The sequence below is a fragment of the Nilaparvata lugens genome, chromosome 3 (genome assembly GCF_014356525.2).
Source record: "Nilaparvata lugens isolate BPH chromosome 3, ASM1435652v1, whole genome shotgun sequence".
Classification (NCBI taxonomy): Eukaryota; Metazoa; Arthropoda; class Insecta; order Hemiptera; family Delphacidae; genus Nilaparvata; species Nilaparvata lugens.
In genome coordinates this window covers 40,060,545-40,077,813 of record NC_052506.1, presented here as the reverse complement: position 1 = coordinate 40,077,813, position 17,269 = coordinate 40,060,545, and the positions used below count along the sequence as shown (strand labels likewise).

At 34.4% G+C, this 17,269-nt stretch overlaps 2 protein-coding genes across 6 annotated transcripts in view; one reads left to right on the top strand and one right to left on the bottom strand.

Moving 5' to 3' along the window:
* The window catches only part of LOC111044098, a 153,779-nt gene that overhangs the window by 5,164 nt on the left and 131,346 nt on the right, over nucleotides 1-17,269 (bottom strand). For all 5 annotated transcript variants that reach the window (XM_039423779.1, XM_039423780.1, XM_039423781.1 and 2 more), the window contains exons 15-16: nucleotides 13,682-14,028; nucleotides 5,790-7,940 (exon numbers count right to left, since the gene is read on the bottom strand). In XM_039423779.1, coding sequence (XP_039279713.1) covers nucleotides 5,790-7,940; nucleotides 13,682-14,028 — 2,498 coding nt within the window. The remainder of the gene's footprint in view (nucleotides 1-5,789; nucleotides 7,941-13,681; nucleotides 14,029-17,269) is intronic.
* LOC120350426 lies at nucleotides 15,390-16,306 on the top strand. The gene is made up of 2 exons (XM_039423787.1): nucleotides 15,390-15,640; nucleotides 16,089-16,306. Exons 1-2 carry the CDS (start codon nucleotides 15,415-15,417, stop codon nucleotides 16,253-16,255), a joined length of 393 nt encoding a protein of 130 aa, XP_039279721.1. The 5' UTR covers nucleotides 15,390-15,414; the 3' UTR covers nucleotides 16,256-16,306.

The following is a 17,269-nucleotide window of genomic DNA, read 5'->3' as shown; positions in this document are numbered from 1 at the left end:
TACCTAACTTCTCGAAACAGTTTCTTGTCACCACAGACGCGAGCAACTTTGCCATTGGAGGTGTATTGTCCCAGAAGTTTGATGGTAATGACCTCCCAATAGCCTATGCATCACGAACACTTAATAAGAGTGAGGTTAACTTATTGACTATAGAAAAAGAGCTACTTGCTATTGTATGGGTATGCAAACATTTCAGACCATAATAATCTATACGGACGAAAATTTTTGATTCAAACAGACCATAAACCTTTACAATGGCTTAGAAACATAAAATAACCTAACACAAAACTACTCAGATAGAAGTTACTTTTAGACCAATTTTAATTTGAGATTAATTACGTGCAGGGAAAAACCAATCACGTGGCAGATGCACTGTCCCGCATACCCTCGCAGCCCATCAATTTGATAGACAACGATGAAAATGACTTTTCAGGCTTCGGCAATGAAGACCTACCCTTTCATGGCTTTGACGACGTAAACAAAGACGATTTGATTCAGTTGAATAGTAACGATGAAACACCACCGATAGATGATCCTAATGGTTACCTTGATGACATCACGAATGCTTCAACTCGTGTTAATAAACACGATGATGCTTCTGAGCCCCATGATATGGAAAATAATGATTGTGGTACTGGTAGCTCAGTTTTCGATATTAATGACTATATTCTTCTTCGTGAAGACAATGCCGATCATACCGATACTCATCAACCAACTAAAGAAATTGACGACAATGCTTTACCAATTCATAATGACACCGACAGCCTTGTGACAATTCATTCAGCAGACAGTTCAAATGAAAAAAAATTCAGATAGTAGACGACGATAAAATATTGAACGTTGAACATAATCAGATACTTATTGAACGCGGAAACAAAACACCTACCCTTCAGAAAATTTTTGATAAGAACAAACTACTTCTCTGTTTTCAAGACCCCTTAGATTTCGAACACATAAACAAATTTTGTTGAGAATACCTGAAACTGAATACCACGTATGGTGTATATTGTTCAAAAGATGGTTTATTGAGTAATCAGTACGAATCAATGTTTAACAACTTTTCTAAAGTCATTAAGGAAAGTTTCAACTCAGTAAGGATTAAGCGGCATAAAAAGTTAATCTTGAAATTACTGATCCCGATGAACAAAAAGAAGTAGTTTCCAATTATCATACTGGAAAAACCCATCATAGAGGAATTTCAGAGAGTTACTCACACATTCGACGACGGTACTATTGGCCTTCAATGATGCGTGATATTACTAACTTGATAAACAAATGCCCAATATGTTTAAAGACTAAATAGGAACGTCGCCCCATTCGTGCAGAATACAAAGTATCCCCTACTCCTAACAAAGCCCTTTGAAAAACTGCAACTTGATGTCTTTCAGTATGACAAACGTAAATTTTTATCAATTATCGACTGTTTCTCCAAACGACTCATAGTCTACCCCATCACGAGTCTTAATCAAATCGAGGTAAAAGACCATCTCTTCGACTATTTTTCTCTCTATCCAACCCCCAGGATCGTCCAGATGGACAACGGCAGAGAATTTGACAACGCTGGTTTACGTGATTTTCTGAAACTTTATGAAGTCGAACCTTATTATGTTACCCCTGGTCATCCAGACTCGCAAGGGCTAATTGAACGAACTCACTCCACTCTAATTGAACTTTCAAATTCTATCCAACTTCAAAATAGAAATAATACCACTGAAAACAACATGAAAACAGTCGTGATTGCGTTCAATAACACACTCAATTCCACCTTAAAAATGACACCAATGGAAATAACATTCGGCATCTCTGAGAATTCTTTTCTGAATGACACTACAGAACAGCTTATCACTGAAGAGAGTACCAAAGAGTATCACGATAGGTTACAGCTTATACATAGATTGGAAAAAGATAAGGTAGAGATTGAAAAACAAACTAGGACAGAATTATTGAATAAGAATAGGGAAACAGACGTCGAAATCCCCGAAGCCCCATTTATTAAAACAACCTTCAATAAAAAGAATAAGCCAAAATTCTTCCAAGTACAATATGATAAACAACAAAATGTTGCTACAAATCCCAGAGCAATTCAAAAACGACCATTCAAAATGAATCCTAATAGGATGAAACAACCACGGAAAATAGTTAAAAAGAAAAATAATAAATTTGATTGAGAACAAGATGCTCCTCATTCTGCTGCTGCTGTCAACTATAAAGTAACCGACTCGACCAAATCATGTGGCATTACAGCACCACTTCACACCACCTAATAACTCCATGGCACAAACACACCCACTTACATCCACAACATAAACATTACACCACTACATGTTCAACTAACACATATTGAAGACTCTGTGAACCTTTCAAGAGCTGAGGATAGTAATAAGAATCGTTGTAATATCTTACGTTTGTATTTAGATGATATTAAGTTGAAATTCGATCATATTCATATGAATAATCTTCGAATTAAGAGAGGTCTCATAGACGGACTTGGTTCCGCAATAAGCTGGATTACAGGAAATATGGACGCTGACGATATAGCGGAGTATGACAAAATTTTAGATAAAGTGCAAGCAAACTAATATAATTTAGAGCATAATGTCGAAAATCAATTGTCAATCAATCGAAACTTGATACACAAATTTAACAATGGGATTGATGTCATTCATGCCAACAATGTCAAACTAAAAAATTACTTACTTCGATTACCACTCAATTCACTTCAATAGAGCTAACTCAACAACATTATTTCTTATTCAACACATTGAGTCTCATAAAAAATAAAATAGACGATATTATAGTAAGCTTAGAATTTTGTCGACTAAACATAATCCATTCAACTATTCTGTCTAGAAACGAATTGACTTTATTAATTCATTCGGCTAAATTGTCTTTCATTTCTGATGAACCCGACATTTTGTGCCAGCTTGGGTCTGCACATTGTCATGTGAAAGGTGATTTCATTACGTATATTTCAATTGCCTTTGTATTCTCATGCCTATGAGACATTTTTTCTTCAATCTTACCCAGTCGTAAAAGGAAATGAATTGCGAACAATTGTTGAACATCTGTCATTCATAATTCGAAAAGATAACTCATTGTTTGCATCTTTAGTCCAGTCAAAAAGTCGTTTTTCAGGAAACAGCCCCGAAAGCATTTTTCTCGACGGTTCTATATGTATCTTGGGGCACTGAGTTCGAATCTGAAATTTGCTGACACGCCAGAGAACGGCTTCACCCCCAAAACCTCTAAAATTTCGGTCTTTTTTAAATTTTTCCATTTAATCTCGAAAACTTCGAGTTTTTGGAGAAAAATCATTCTCTACAAAATTGAAGATAATAAAATTTCCAATAAGTTGAGTGGTCGCGCAGGATTCTACCATTTTTGGTTCCGGAGCTACGAATTTTCAAAAAAGGGTATTTCTTAAGGGGGTTTAAAAATTATGCAAACCTACCACTTCTACCCTACAAAAAATTGATATTTTTCTAGTATAGATAAAAAACCACACATCACGTGAAAGAACAATCAATTCTGAACAGGATTCATTGGGAATTTTCGAATTTAGTAGTGGTGGAGGGGAAATACACCCAAAAATAGAAATCATGTCCTACAGCTAAAAACAATTTTTCATTATAATACCTTTTCAAGGCCTTCTTCCTAACAAAAAGATACATATTTCGGCTGAAATCATCACACGAAGGTTATTTTCCATGAGAATCACCCGTTAGAAACATTTAATTTCAGTATTTTCTTGTAGGGGGGGTACGTCATAAGGATATGTCAAGGATCAAAACTTTAAACACTTATAACTTGAAAGAAGATAGAATGACTGTCTCTAAATTCCTCATATATCATCCCATTGAGTTATCATATGATGAATAGCCTCATTCCAATGTGCTGTTTAAGATTGTTCCTCCTGACTTTGCTATAAAATTAACCATTGGAAAGTTGAAAAAATTGAGTGAAATCTGTCATATTTGATGTTTTTCCTCTATTTTCTCATCACTTTTCATTAATTTTTTACATATTTTAACATCATTATACTGTCCAGTGTGACTGCAGATTTTTCAAAATTGCCAAAAATCACACAGCCCCCCTCGAGTGCCCCCTGGATTAAATTTTGGGGTTTATGATGCACTCTTAGCAGCATAGAAGCCAGGTTAGATGATTCCAACATCAAAAACTGATAAGAAAAATACAGACACAATCAATTCATGGCTGTGAAAATCCTCGGAAAATGAGCCAAAATTGACAAAAAATCGAAAAATCGTGTTTGTATGTTTTTTAACAAGCCTGTCTCTTAGATCAGATCTCCTCGTACTACAGCTCATTCTTCTCAGCTCGTCAATGCGGTTCAAAATCATGTATCATAACTGGAATTTGATGTAAAAAATTCCTCCTTTAGTGTAGTTTAGCCCATATTAAAATACACAGAAAATGGCCAATTTCTATATTCAAAACTGTGTATCTCGATCGGTAACCCGAAATGATAAAAAATGGTACTTGGTCTTGATTTGAAGAACAGAATCTCCTCTTTCATGTGAGGTAGATCAAGGCCTTGAAAAGGTATTATAATGAAAAATTGTTTTTAACTGTAGGACATGATTTTCTATTTTTGGGTGTATTCCCCCTCCACCACTATTAAATTCGAAAATTCCTAACGAATCTTGTTCAGAATTGATTGTTCTTTCACGTGATGTGTGGTTTTTTATCTATATTAGAAAAATATCCAAGTTTTATAGGGTAGAAGTGGTGGGTTTGCATAATTTTTAAAACCCCTTAAGAAATACCCTTTTTTTGAAAATTCGTAGCTGCGGAACCAAAAATGGTAGAATCCTGCGCGACCACTCAACTTATTGGAAATTTTATTATCTTTAATTTTGTAAAGAATGATTTTTCTCCAAAAACTCGAAGTTTTCGAGATTAAATGGAAAAGAGAAAAAGACCGAAATTTTAGAGGTTTTGGGGGTGAAGCCGTCCTCTGGCGTGTCAGAAAAATTCAGATTCGAACTTAGTGCCCCAAGATACATATAGAACCGTCCAGAAAAATTCTTTCGGGGCTGTTTCCTGAAAAACGACCATTTGACTGGACTATTGGTAAATAGCATTTACTTTTTGTGTAGTTGAGAAGTTGATATTGTGGTAATTATTCATATTGAATAAAAAGACTAAGAAATTGTCAAAATCCACAGATTCATTGATACTTAGAAAGACCGGTTTCGGTTATTACACCATTGTCAATCTCTGATAAACTAAAACTAAATACAAGAGCAGCAGAATTTATACTAGTAGGCAAGTACTGCTATTGGTCAAGGGCATGAACGCCTGCCTTGGCCCAGCTAGACAGTCTCCTCCCACTCAACGGTGTGACAAAATGGCAGCTTAAGCAACAGAATCACCATGATAACAAAATTTACTTTCAGTACAATTTTAAAAAGTTGTACTGAATTTCAGAAATTGTACTGAAAGTAAATTTTGTTATCATGGCGATTCTGTTGCTTAAGCCGCCATTTTGTCACACCGTTGAGTGGGAGGAGACTGTCTAGCTGGGCCAATGGCAGGCATTAATGCCCTTGACCAATAGCAGTACTCGCCTACTAGTATAAATTCTGCTGCTCTTGTATTTACTTTTAGTTTATCAGAGATTGACAATGGTGTAATAACCGAAACCAGTCCTTCTAAGTATCAACAAATCTGTGGATTTTGACAATTTCTTAGTCTTTTTCATTCAGATAGCATTTACCTACTATATTCATATTGATCTGAGATTTATTTAAAGTTTCTGTACTTACATGCCCGAATAAATCATCAAATTCCCATAGAGAAGCTTCACCGTTTGAAGAGCAAGTAACATTAGAATCTGGATTGTCCTTCACTGTTTGTGCGATCAAAAATGTTTTACCTGAAAATTTCAGCATATTCCACTCTTTTACTGGCCCTTTGAAAAGTTGTTCATAACTTTTCTTGAAACGTGCAGTGAATTTGTTCCATTTGTAGACGAATATATGACAACTCGATGAGAAACTCACAACTAAGAAGCGGCCTGTACGAGTTGCAAAGTGGTGAACTGACGATATACTGTTGTCGAGAGAAATTTTCTGTAAGATTTCGAAGTGTTGTAGTTTGAAAACCTGTTGCCTTGATTTATTCACAAGTTCTGCAATATCTGAGCATTCGCTTGTGAAATTAGAACTGATTTCTGAATGGAAATTTGTCTGATCTTTACGCCACTTGTTCAATTCATTCGATACCAACGTTACATTGACTCCATTCAATATTCCAGAACCTTTCAGGGGCTTCTCGAAGTTAACGTTCCCACCCACATTCCATTGGCCAAGCACAGACTGAGCAGTATTTTTCAGAAAAGCTCTCCTATTCCAATCCTCAATATTTATACCTGAAATAACACTGTCATTTGTGTCAATCTCGTTTGTGCCAACGATACATTTGAAAGTGAGATTATCGTGAAAGGTGTGGTTACCATCAAGAGTTGCCGCATTTTTGAGGAGCTTACCATTGACTAAGCCCTCTGTTTCAAGGTTCTTGAGCACTTTGAATTCCCCAAGAAAATTGCAGGTTGAACTAACAACTTGATCACCTTCAATCATCAATGTTTTATCATATTCCGCTTTTATATGTATACCATTCACTAATCGTCCAACTTCCACATTGTTATTGACAACAACTTTCGAGAATTTCAAAGTCTCGTGTATTGTTTGATATTTATTCAAAAATATAGCTTTGTTCAAGTCAACATCATCAATTATATCTGTTTTCAAATTTCCACTGAAAGTGACTTTATGAAATTGTATTTTGCCAGGTATAGGTAAGGCATTCTCGCGGAATTGGTTGACATAGATGGCATTGTTTTTCCATTCCTCGACATCACAGCCATAGAGAGTTGATGCTTCTAAATTCTCATAAACACGTAAATCCTTACTTACAATGACCTTACCAGTGAAAGTAACATTGCTCTTCACATCAACCACTTCTGTTGTGAATACCACGTTTTTCATATACTCTTCAACATCCACGTCATTGTAACTCCCAAAGATAATTAGGTCACCAAGCACAGATAAGTCATTTTCAAAAACTACAGATGACAAAGAATTAAAGTCTTGGTTTTTCTTGTAAGCATTTTCAACAAACTTCATAATATCAGTTCCAAGAATATATCCTTCAACAGTAATGTTATCAATAATGATATAATTCCCAAGACTCAAATTACCGTACCACAGTGGAACTCCATTATCCGAGTACTTCCAATTTTTATTCAATTCATTGAAATTCATTCCATTCAATGACCCATCGATTTTCAGATGTTTAGGGTCTGTTTTATCAGAGAACTTGATGTTTCTAGTAACCAGTTTCATTTTCAAAGTCTGATTGGAATTCCTCGTTAATATATCTTCCACCTTCAAATCATTCAAAAGAGTCAAATCCAAGTCACCCTCAATATTCAAACCTCTCTCAAACACTTTTTTCCCTGTAATTGTTGTGCTGTTTTCGGTTGACCTGACTGTATCGTCTAAAAACTCAGTAAAGTTGATTCCAGAAACTAAACCTCCAACATTCAATTCTTGAAACGTTACTTCCTCTTCAAATTGCAATGTGCCATTAAATGCGCAACTTCTGTTGTTGAGAAAGAATGCAGAATCGGATATTTTGGAGATATTGAATCCTGAGACACCATTTTGAGTTTTGAAATTTCTATAGACATGCAACTCTTCAATATCTAGCACGTCCATTGAATCGTTTCCAGCAGAAGTTTTGTCATTGACTGGTCCTTTCTTCAACTTAGATATTGATTGCCGATTAATTGAGTTTCCAGCCAGATGATCGGCATCAATTCTTCTGAAAGAGTATTTTCCTGTGATAATATTATCCTTCTCACGTAGGCTTACTCTTTTCTTCAAGAAGTCTTCAAAGTTGGAGCCGGCAATCTGGAATCAATGAACAAAAAAAGAACATGAATGGCCTACATGGAAATAAACTAATACATAATGTTTCTACGATTATTTTAAAGATTTTGTTATATTTCAAAAATGATAGAAATCTATATGAATACAATAACAAAATACCATCTCATTTCGAATGAAAATTATTTCCAGTAAGGTTTTAAAGAATGTACAGTAATTCAACTACTAGTAAACATGTCATTCAAAAGAAGTCATTCCAAACGATATACAGGATGAGGGCAGAGCCGATTGACGATTTTGTAAGGGTTATAAGTAATGAACAGTTCAACTTGGAAAAAATTCTTTAATGGGTTCAATTCAGTTTGAAATATAGTTTTTATTGTTAATTTTTTTGGAAATCATATAAATTAAATGTATCGCATTTTTGAAGTTTTAGAACGCATTTTGACACACTATGATTAGTAAGGCTCTTCTCTGATTCGCTCCTTTAGTTCTTCCAAGGTGCGTGGGCGATCTTTGGAAACTTTGTTTTTGAGTTAATCTCATAGAAAAAAATCTTATATGCTTAAATCGGGTGAGCGTGCTGGCCATAGTTCTTTGAGAATGGCAACATCCCCGTCAATGTCACCTCCTAGCGTTATGTGACAATGCCACAAACGTTTCTGCGCTCCAATTCGGAAGAACTTGCTGAGGAACATGACTTGAGAGAATAATATGGTTCAGCATGATGAAGCTACAGCCCACACAGGGCGCATTTCAATGAATGTGTTGAGACAAATGTTCCCAGGGCGGCTTATCTCACTAAGGGTGGACTTCAGGTGGCCGGCACGCTCACCCGATTTAAGCATATAAATTTTTTCTATGGGGTTACCTCAAGAATAAAGTTTTATTCTTGGAACACACCTTGGAAGAACTAAAGGAGCTATTCAGAGAAGAGATCCTGACCTTACCAATAGCAGTGTGCCAAAATGCGTTTAAAAACTGCAAAAATACGCTACATTATTAGTATATTGCTGCTTATGGCCGCCATTTAACTGATATAATTTCCAAAAAAATAACAATAAAAACTATATTTCATGCTTGATTGAACCCACTGAAGAATTTTAAAAAAGAACTCGTCAATCGGCTCTGCCCCACTCTGTATAACAGTATGAGAAATAAAAATAGAGGTAGAAGCATCATACCTTGCCAAGTTGTTTGAAAAAATTGTACCCACACAAGTTAAAATTCAATATTGAGGAACGGAAATAATAAATTAGAGCTGACATGAGTGGATAATTATTATATATGTATCCAGGCCAACTTATACTACCTATAATTCCAAAATCTACTTTAGAATGAAATTTATGTGGAGACGATCCAATGATAACATAGGCAGTGAAAATTCCAAAGAGACATTAATGGTATTGATGAATCATTCCATGATGGAATAGAGACACACAGAATTTGTCGATTCTAACTATTAAAACTGCACAATAAATGTTGAAAATTGACAAAATCTGTTATTTTATTTTACAATAGCATAGTAATCTATATTAAGTATAATTATTAGTAATTGACCGAACGAAGTGAGGTCTAAGATTCAAGTCGACGGTTTGGGATTTCTCTTTATGTTTAAATGTTTGAATGTTTAAATGTTTAAATGTTTAAATGTTTAAATGTTTAAATGTTTAAATGTTTAAATGTTTAAATGTTTAAATGTTTAAATGTTTAAATGTTTAAATGTTTAAATGTTTAAATGTTTAAATGTTTAAATGTTTAAATGTTTAAATGTTTAAATGTTTAAATGTTTAAATGTTTAAATGTTTATATGTTGCGCATTTACGGCGAAACGCAGTCATAGATTTTCATGAAATTTGACAGGTGTTCCTTTTCTAATTGCGCGTCAACGTATATACAAGGTTTTTGGAAATTTTGCATTTCAAGGCTAATATAAAAGGAAAAAGGAGCCTCCTTCATACGCCAATATTGGAGTAAAAATCAGACTATAGAATTATTCATCATAAATCAGCTGACAAGTGATTACACAGATGTGTGGAGAAGCCAGTCTATTGCTGTATTTCCATAAGGTCTATAGTTTCAATCAGGTACTTTTGGATGAAAATACTGCGTGCGATCTACTGTTCACAGAACTACTATTCTATATTAAGTATAATAATTACTGCCCTATTTGACCGAGCGTAGTGAGGTCTATGTTTTAACTCGAATTTTCTTTTGTATGTTTGTATGTAACGCGATTACGGCCAAAAGCATTAATAGAATTCGATGAGATTTGGCAGGAATATTCCTTTTTCAACTGCACGTCGATGTATACACAAGGTTTTTGAAATTTTGCATTTTAAGGATAATATGAAAAGAAAAGAAATTCCTTCATACTCTGATATCACTATATGATATCGGGGCACCGAGCTTCGCTCCTTATTTATTTATTGATAAACAAAACATAATTATTCTAATGATTGGAGAAATAATAATATTTTTCATAATGGGGAAGGTCATATTTTTATTTTACAGCTTGCTATACGTCAGTTTATGAGTTTCGGGAATGAGATATTTTGATTTTCCACAGACGCACTCGCTCACTCATACTCTTCAACAATTTAATCAACTCTAGACTATTGCAAAATAATTTGAGGTACCGTACACAAGATTAAGAAATTCAATGCAAAAAAATTGCACCCCTCTGGCCAAAAATATGTGTAGCTACTTCTGAAAATACAATTTTTAATGATTCATTCAAAAATAAAGCACCCTCTATTTATATTAAATATTTAAAATATTTTAAAAGAACGACCGCTTTCAGCTTATTTTAGCCATTTTCAAATTCAAATGAATAAATAAATAAAAAGGTTTACGTAATTTACGTACATATAAGACATATTATGTTCTATTTCTTGGTTTGCATAATTTTATCAAAAATGGGATTATCTAAATAGAATTGAATGATATTTATTGGTTTATTACTATTAAATTTTGCTGTAGTGTAGATATAAAATATTCTTTTACATCAATTTAATTTACTGCTTTTGCTTCCAACGTTTAAAATCTTCATATTAGCATTCATATCAATATACTTATGGTTTTCTTCTATCAAGTGCTCCACAAGGCTGATTAATGAGTAGTATTTTTTTTTATTTTAGAGCTACAATGTGCTCCTGGAAAAATAAATTAAGGGTGCATCATGTTTTTAATAACTTTTATAAGTAGCCCATGCAAATAATAGTTATTTGTACATCTAGAGTGAAAAGTACGACTTTTTCTCCCTAGGGAGTTTTTCTGTTTTTTACTACCGAGAGCGAAAAAGTGACACTTTAGTATTATGTTTCAGGGAGTAGAGTAAGTACTTTAGACAGTAGGTGGAGGAAAAGTAATTTTGAATGGATATTCAAAATACAATACATGAGTATAATTGAATACAAAATGAGTTTGATAATGAATTTTAAATTAAAAAAAAAATCAATTAGTTATTCTTGAAAATAAATTTCTTATTGCTTTTGGCCATCATCAATAAATAATTGTTACTGGTGAAGTGTTGCAAAGCATCTTTGCAATCAACATTCAAATTGAAATAAATCATTAGTTCATTATTTCTTATGAGATTCAAAGATGCTTTACTCCTCTCATCTCTCCACTTATTATTCATCACCGAAAGAACCCTTTCCACAAATGCTGAAGTGAAAGGGATAGAGAGTAAATATGAAACCACTTTATACAAATTCTTGAACTCATCAGAATCACATGCAGTGGAAAAATGTAGCCAATATATAGTTTAAATCTGACAGTCTCCGCCACTCTACTATCCTAAAATGTTTTGATTTCCTCGTACTTTATTATATAGTACTTTATTAAGCAAAATAAAGTATTTTTGCGTAATTTATCTTGCTTACAAAGTATAAAGTACAAAACCTCTAAATAAAGTACAATACTTTATTATATAGTACGGGTGGCAACCCTACTTATAATTATGAAGGGGATACTTTAGATTCATTTCCCACTCTCCTGGAATATAAGAGAGACTTTATTCCACCCAAACCTCAAGGTAGGCCAGTCTGTTGTTTGATTTCAAAGGTAAAACATGCCGCTCTCCAAAAAAATACTTTTGAGTGAGTGCAGTTTATATGTACGAAATTAATTTATGTTAATGCTTGGTCTATAATGTGGGTACATGAGTATTACAGAGATAGTGAGTGTGATGGTGAATACTTTACTATACTTTACTATGCAAGGATGAACATTGAATCATTCGATATTTTACTTTAAAAAATCAAACCTGTACAGGAAGAACCTCGAATAACTTCAGGGAACTATTTCTGCCGAGCAGAAATATAGTAAGTATAGTTATACTATACCATAAGGTAATTATAATATATTTTTTTACAATAATTGGTGATATTTAAGAATAGATTCTTCTTTGTATCGTCTGTGAATCGAACTACCTTACTAGAACAAAACAAGATATTGTATTTCATCAACATGTTTAAGCAACATGAATCGCCAATTTTTTTCCATTGACAATTGTTATATTTGTTTACAATTGAAAATGCTGGAACAATGAGTTCATCATACTTGTTCTTGGAAAGCTGAGTTTATAGAACCTTGCCGACAAAAACCGATAATATACGGTAATTATTAATATAATAATACTTTAAATTCCAATTCATTCCCAGCTTACAATTCCAATTTAATCGAACAGCTCCATTAACATTGAAATTTTATGAAGGAATAGTGGAGACTAAGCTTAGTTTTCCTCTTTCGGATGATGATATAATCTAGCCTATTATTATAGATCATTGTAATAATTTTATATTGATAAATAAATGTTCGATTTATTGTCCACCTATATTTGTTTTCTAGTGCTAAATCCTATTAACTTCTATCACATAATACAACACTTCTATTAACTAGAAGTATGCGTGAGTCAAGCAGATGATAATCCATTTTTTGTATTGAAAACTCCGAAACGTTATGCTGTTCCAATATAGAATATATTATTACTTTTTGGAGTACTAATTATAATAATTAAAATAATTACATTGAAACTCGAGTAAATGAAACATACACCAAATAATATAGTAAATAATAAAACTGGAATGAAACTAAATGAAACTGAAACTGATGAATACGAATGAAGCTAAACTGCCGCTCCGCTCGGCTCAGACATGTCTGAGGGATCAAATTATCCGACTGGATTGATCTTGAATCTGTCCGCTAGGCGGAACCAACGATCTATATATATACTAAGTTGGTATATATAGATCGTTGGGCGGAACTACGCCGACCATTGCTGGGTGGAAGATGTTACTGCGGCCGCTCGCATTCCCACCAACGCTGCTATTATTTGCTGTCTCAGCGCCTAGTCCGAGTCAGACAAGCATCCAGCCTGCACTGCGGAGCTAGGTTTATGGAAAAATTGTGCATGAGCAGAGCAACTGAGCAATGACCAAAATGAGCAACCCAAAAATTTTTTGGAGAAATTTCATTGATAAATGAACTGACACATGAATATATTGAATCATTTTCATATTCACCCTTTTCCACATTATTTAGAATTCTCGATAAAATAATTTTTATTATATATTAGACTGCCAATTTTTAGGAATTTGAAAGGATTGTGTAACTGTATCCTTTACTAGAAATATGATAGAATCATAGAAAAGCAAACTATATATTTAGCAACCAATCGTGTAGACTGTAGAGTATAAATATATATAGCAGACTTAACTTTGGGTATCTTATTCAGAACAGAAATAAAATGTTGAACTCACCCTTTTCTCAACAAACAAGGATCCCATGACTTCAATTTCTTTAAAGCTGATCTTCTCCACATCAAATCCAGGAACATTGTTTTCTGACTCATCAATATCACTTCGAGCACTGGCTCCCATTCTGGGCTTCCTGTGTTCAGATGTTACTGTTAGAGATGAGGTAGAAATTTTACTTCGGCCACCATCTTCAGATGCTCCTTCTTCCACAATCAGATGCAAATCAGGAAGACTCTGATTGTTTGAGAGACTTATTGAGGTTCTGTAAAGTTCAGTAATATTGACACCATCCCAAGTTCCATTCAGACTGATATTCTCGAATACAACATACTCTTTGAATGTTTTTGAACCTGAAACAAGGAGGCATAACAATCAATGTTACAGGTGTAATTATTCTAATATTTCAATATGACTTTGGTAGAATTTGAATTATATGAGCCGAAATAATAAATAATAAAGTCCAAAATCGTGAATGAATTAAAGACAAAACAATTAATTCCCGCCAACTGTATTTTCATAGTTCATTACTACTCATAATAATAAATGAGCTATGTTCATTTCATAATATCCCCCTATTTAACAAGCTTTGTAAAGCCTATTTTGAATAGCACTGTTTCATTTCATGAGTATAGAAAGACTGTTTCATTTATTGAAAACTAGTAATATGGAAATTGTTTTTTTCTAATGAGCACAGAATTCTTCAATGTTGTTTTCCATCACGAACTGCTTATTATTAAATCACACTTCCTGCTTGGTTGACAACCAAGGAGATGGCGGACTTGCCGAAAGATCTCGTTGTCATAGAGAGTGATTAATTCATTTATTGTAAAAAAATCTGACTGCTAGTCCTTTTTCCTAATAGCAAAAAGTGATTTTCTACATCTTAAAATGCGTTCTATAAAGTTTTGAAAAAGAGACTTATGATGCCGCACTCTATCATTACATAAGTTATAAAAGATACTATCTTCACTAAAAAGTGCAAACTGAATGAAAATATGAGAAAATTAATAAAAATTTCTGTGATGTATTGCGTTGATGTTATTTCAGAGACACCCCGCCGGGAGCTCTGTGAGAGGGTAGGCTCTAACAAACCACTGAGAGGTCACCAACTAACCCATCAAAACATTTAAATGACAGGGACAGCCCACAAACTTGTTGCGCTGTTGATAAGAGAATCAACAATCGGTCTCTAAATCCACTCACCTGTTGAACGTATGACTAATGATATTGATTCTTCTCTCAACAGTATTGGTAATCAGTATTGGTCAGGGAGTACTAATTATTGCTTCAGACAGGCAGAAGAGTTTTTTAGAAGGAGAGATCAATCAATACAGAGCTCCTTAAGGTGCATTTTCGTTAATGCGTAAGTCGACGACGACAAGCATTGTTGACATTCATATTGTCCAAATTTCAAGTGTGCTAAAACAGCTTAGCCTATCTAATAACTTTACATTATATGTGTTTATTATTCAAGAATCACACATTTCTAATAATATCAACATATTACCATTTACAAATATAAAAAAGTATTATCTCAACCTCTCCCATTAAAACATAATCTTTTAGGTTATTTAGACAAATTGATATCTACCAAATCTGAGATCCTCACCCTGTCGTGGTCGACGACGGTATTTATAAACCCAGCTTTAGTTAAGTTTTCTGCAGAGGATAGTGTGCCCCGTAATATTGAAGCAATAAATTTGTGCACTATCAACGCTCAAAGTTTGAGGAACAAAATGGTCGACCTTGAACTACTTCATGAGGAGAACAATATTGATATTCTTTGTGTTTGTGAGGACTGGCTTACCGAACCAGAATTGCAATTTTACAGTACTCTGAGTTGTCTTAATCTGGCTTCTTTCTTTTGTCGCGGAATTACCTTCGGAGGAGTTGCTGTTTATGTGAAAAGATCTTTTGACAGTTTTATTTTGGATTTTGGCGAATTCTGTGAGGAGATTGAGGGTGAGTTTGCTACAGTTATGAACCCTGAATTTTCATTGATTGTTGTGTCCATGTACCGATCCCCAGGTGGATATTTTAGGAAATTTATTGACCTACTTGAAAAGTGTCTGGGCTACCTGTCCACACTTAATCTGTCTGTTCTGATAGGAGTAGATCACAACATAAATCTCATCCAACAAACCAGCAATACTCATGAGTTTCTCAACCTGTTGCGTAGTTTCAATCTCTTTCCAAGTGCAATAGAGCCAACAAGAGTCAGTGCTTTCCTGGATTTCTTTCTTACAAACATTTGTTGCTGGGGTTATATGTTAATGTTAGCAGGGATCAGATCTCTGACCACAATCATGTATTCCAGAGATGTATTTTAAACAAAAATGACAGTCACAGTAATGTGAGAAATGAAAGTTTTAAGAGTCTTCAGTGATCGTCATTTTTATAATTTTTTCAGAGCCTTGGGATCACAGATTGGAGTTTGACAGAATGAAATACGAGGACTTCCGGCAATTGATGCATTATCTTATTTCTTTGATCGATTCCTGCAACTTTTCAACTTGTCTTTTCCAGTTCGAAGTAAAGTGGTGTCCAACTCTAAAAAAGATCATAAAGTCAAGCTGAAACTTGGGAATTGGTACATTGATGAATTGGCTCAGCTCGAGGAGTATATGTTGATGGTAAGTGAGTTCTATAAGTATTGACCTAATTTTCATCCTATTTTGCCTTAGATAAGAAGGCATTACAGACAGAAGTTAAGAAATGCCAAACAGGAGGCACTTAGATTGTTTGTGGCTAATTCTGCAAATCCCTGTAAGGCTGCTTGGGACTTGATTAATGAAAGAAGGCATCGGTCCTCTCTCCCCTCCACTGATTTTGTAACAGCTGAGAATTTTATTCAGTATTTTTTGGGCTCAGCTGATAATCTTGTGAATGATGTCATGGGTCCCACTGAATGGCATGGTGAAAGAGTGTTCCTTCAGGCCAATCAATCATTTCAGTGGAGACAGATGGATGTGAAGGATGTTCTGAGATTGGTTAAGGGCTTTAAGTCTACCACAAGCAACGATGTCAATCATTTCAGTGGAGACAGGTGGATGTGAAGGATGTTCTGAGATTGGTTAAGGGCTTTAAGTCTACCACAAGCAACTATGTCAAGCATACATATGTCAGGCATATTTTTAAAAAGAGTGATATCTATCACTTTGGCACCATTGCTGGCATTCCTTATTAATGTGTGCTTTAGTGAAGGAGTTTTCCCAGATGTGCTCAAAAACAGTTCCCATTTACAAGAAAGGTCCTCTTAATGAGGTAGGCAGTTTCAGTATCCATAATTACAATACTCAGCAAGGTTTATGAGACTGCCATGCTGGAACAACTTGTGAGAGACATGAGCTTTTGGTCTCCACTCAGTTTGGGTTAGAAAGGTCCACAAGTTTTGCAGTGAAGACTCTTCTTCAGATAATTCTTAGGTCTTTTGAGACAATCCACCTCGGTTCTACTATGTGACCTCTCGACTGAGCATTCGACTGTATTTCACATAGTATTTTGCTGAAAAAAATCGAAAGATACGGACTAGAGCCTGTCCTTGCCAAGTGGACTCTGGGATACCTCTCTTTATAGAATTAGTAAGTATTT